This window comes from Morone saxatilis, unplaced genomic scaffold (genome assembly GCF_004916995.1).
Source record: "Morone saxatilis isolate NCDOM2014 unplaced genomic scaffold, NCSU_SB_2.0 Contig21, whole genome shotgun sequence".
NCBI lineage: Eukaryota > Metazoa > Chordata > Actinopteri > Moronidae > Morone > Morone saxatilis.
This window is the reverse complement of record NW_023339774.1, coordinates 20,570,433-20,573,785: the sequence shown is the minus strand read 5'-3', so window position 1 is coordinate 20,573,785 and position 3,353 is coordinate 20,570,433. Positions and strand designations below refer to the sequence as shown.

General features: G+C 40.4%; 1 protein-coding gene across 2 annotated transcripts in view; it reads right to left on the bottom strand.

Moving 5' to 3' along the window:
• The window catches only part of LOC118333028 (kinesin-like protein KIF2A), a gene marked incomplete at its 5' end in the record, with an annotated part of 6,524 nt that overhangs the window by 1,053 nt on the left and 2,118 nt on the right, over positions 1-3,353 (bottom strand). For both annotated transcript variants that reach the window (XM_035668514.1, XM_035668515.1), the window contains 3 exon segments: positions 633-768; positions 1,312-1,413; positions 2,000-2,144. In XM_035668514.1, coding sequence (XP_035524407.1) covers positions 633-768; positions 1,312-1,413; positions 2,000-2,144 — 383 coding nt within the window.

Here is a 3,353-nt window from a genome sequence, read left to right as displayed (position 1 = left end):
CCGCGAGGTGGGTAATCACATTATACAGTAACCGTTAATTGAGGGCGGGCGGTGTCCGCGCTTTATGTGGATGCCGCTAAAGCCGTCATCGTGTTTCTCCAGCTCGTTCTCGCTTCTCGCGATACATTCACTATCAACTCCAATTTACCGGATGGTAGTCCCAAGAGTACAAGGGTTGGGTTTTCCGCTGGGGTCGCAAGAGGGGGGTGGGGGTCACCATTTTACTGGAACAGGCATTTAACCATCAAAATAGATTGTTAAACGGGTTTATTATAAGCTGAAAAAGTTGCCAAGTTCAACTTTAACAGAAAAAATAATAACATTTTCGGAAAAGTAGTGCTCTTTTAAACGTTCCTTTTCCAGCACAATTAAAAAAAGGAAGCAGAAAACTAGACTTAATGTCGATGTTAGGCCTACCGGTAAATTATATGACTGTTTGTGACTGAATTGTTGTGTTCAACTCCTCGAAAATTATGTTTTTCCTGGTTCTCAGGACTATAGGCTGATCTATAGAATCTCCTCAACAACTTGTGTTTTGTGGTTTATTAGGCTGGTTTTTCTACATGAGCTTAAGACTTAATTAAAGACGAGAAAACTGTGTAAAAGGACTTTAAACATTTAATGATCTTTACCTCTCAGCTCGGTGAGAATGTCTATCTTCTGATCCAGGATTTGTTCTAGCTGAGTTGCGAACGACTCGACGTCGTAGTCGACCTCTTCCGTCATTTCCAAAAGCACCTTCTCGTCTTCCAGCCAGCGGATCGACTCCTGTAAGGACACGCTGCAGTTTAACACCTCCTGTTGTTTGTAATGTGAGACTGATGAACAGAGTGTGAATAAACAGCTGCCTTACATTTCTACAGTAAAATGGAAAATCAAGATGTTGACTACTTGAGGGAACGTCACATTTTGAAAGAGCTGCAGCTTTTGTATTATAACATACTTCAGTAATAATCCTTTGGGCTCTGACCATGAAATTAACTCTCTCTGTGTGTTTTTGGTTCTTTTAATAGGAGTTTTATTCAAATTAAGAAGCACAAATAGAGTTGTTGGTGTTTTGGTGTAAACTGGCTCTCTAGAAATCAGTGTCACGTCTGTTTCTGGCACCATCTGGTGATTATCATAAACCCAGCGATTACGTAAGAATGTTTAACAATGTAAAATGAACAATTAGAAACTACAAAATGACTTCCTAAGAAGCCTCATTTGTTGTGCTGCTTTCCTGTGATTGGCTAAGCGTGTATTTATTGATCACCAACACCCTCTGATCTACTGTAGACTCCACTTCTGAAGTAAAAGGCCCTGCTGTACCTGGAACACCGCCCTGTGGTCCTCCAGAACCTGCTCCTCCATCTCCACCAGCTGAGAGACGGCTTCGTGGAAAGTGAAGAGCTGCGGTGAAACTTCTTCCTCCTACAGAGAACAGGACCAGGTCACACACACAGTCTGCAGTTTACAGTCCGAAAACTGGGATCAAGAACTGCTGTTAGCACATTCACATTGTCTTCAAACAACATTCAGGTGTGAAGTCGTATTTATTTTTAGATATTCAGAATTATACATTTTAGAAAACAGTCTGGAAACATATATTTTGGGATGTTACTTCGTGGTCATATTTTTAAAATACTCAACTGAAATAAAACATCACAAATATTATAGAACTGTATGTTTGTGACATATTAAGCTGTCAAAAGTTATGGTGGCAATAATTCATATATATTTTGGATATATGCAGTGTTTGCGATTAGATTCATGCTCAAATTTGAACGTATTTCAACAACACTTTATTTTAACCCCTTTTGTTTAGCATTTATAAGCAGTAACACACATTTTAACGCACTATAATGTAGTTGTAAGCAATTAAAGGGGCAATTATTAAGGTTTTTAAATGTATTTGTAACAACTGTTACGTTTTGGGAGAGGATTAAAGCGACAAACCTTCAGAGAGGTGAATATCATTTTAAACGTGAGCTGACTGAACGAGTTAGTTTTGTCTTACGTTCTGTTCACAGAGCAGCTTCAGGTCGTCTCTCTGCGGCGAGCTCCCGACTCCCCACTGAGCCTCCAGCACCTCCAGCTGGTTCACGTGTCCTCCCTGGCGGCCGTCCATCGCTGCCGCGGGGTCGACGGTGAGCTCCTTCACCCTGACAACACATAGTGAAACAACAACATGGCTACCGCAACGACTGCTGAAGGTTTCTGGTTGGTAGCTGCGTGCGACGGACGGACGTGTTGCTGGTGGGAAATGATCGGCATGCGAGAGGAACAAACAATACAGACTGTTTCCATGCAGCGGGAAATCAAAGCAGGTCAACGTAGTAAAATACTGGATGGTGGAGAAAACTCTTAATGCAGGATTAACAACAAACTGCAGAAGTTATCCGGTCTACTAACTTTATATATATATACACTTTAGTTTGGTGTCCTTCAGGTAAAGCTGCCATCGTTTTAGATGTTTTAAAACAAATAAAAATACTTGGAATAAACAATTTTGTCTGTTTTTCTTTCCCAACAAATCCAGAATTTATAGGATTTTAATATTTCTTCAATTTAAAACTATAACTGCTGGACAGTCAGAGTGAGGTGGGTCAGGATTTTGTTATCCTGTTGGAAGACATGACATTCCTTTAACATACCCAGATACAGATTGCCTGTTAATGCCAGGTGTAAATGCACATACATCATTCTGCCTGAAGGTCAAACATCAGTGGGGGGCTTTAAATACGGCCGGCAGTTAAAGGACCAGTGTGTAGGATTTAGTGGCATCCAGCAGTGACGGTACGACGCTTTTCTATCTACAACCAGTGTTTGGTTTGTCTGTTCTGGGCTTCTGTAGAAACACGATGCCTCTACTGAAAGATAAAATGAGTCATTGTATGGCAGCAGAAACACAATGATTCCTATATTCAGGTGATTATACACTAATGAAGACATACCTGTGATTATTATATTACATTTCTGCCAGTAGATCCTCCTAAATGTGACACACTGGACCTTTTTTACTTTTAAACTTTTGTTACAGTCAACAGATTAAATTAAAAGTCCAAAACCAACAATGTGGCTTCCAAACTCACTGGTTCCTAATGAACATCTATAATTTCCTCCAACAGCTGTTCACTGTAGCTTTTAGTAAACGTTACTAAAACAGGAGGAAACGGTGCGAATGGTGGGGACTATTTTCAGCGGCGGATGAATCCAAGTTTGGTGCTTTAGTGAGTTTTTCCTGCAGCAGGACTGAATGTGAGATTGAGTCCAGATAAACTACAGATAAACTCTACACACACAGTAATTAGTTAGTGGACGCATTCGTTGTTGGTTTTGGTCTTTTGGGATTTACTGACAATAAGAGAAAT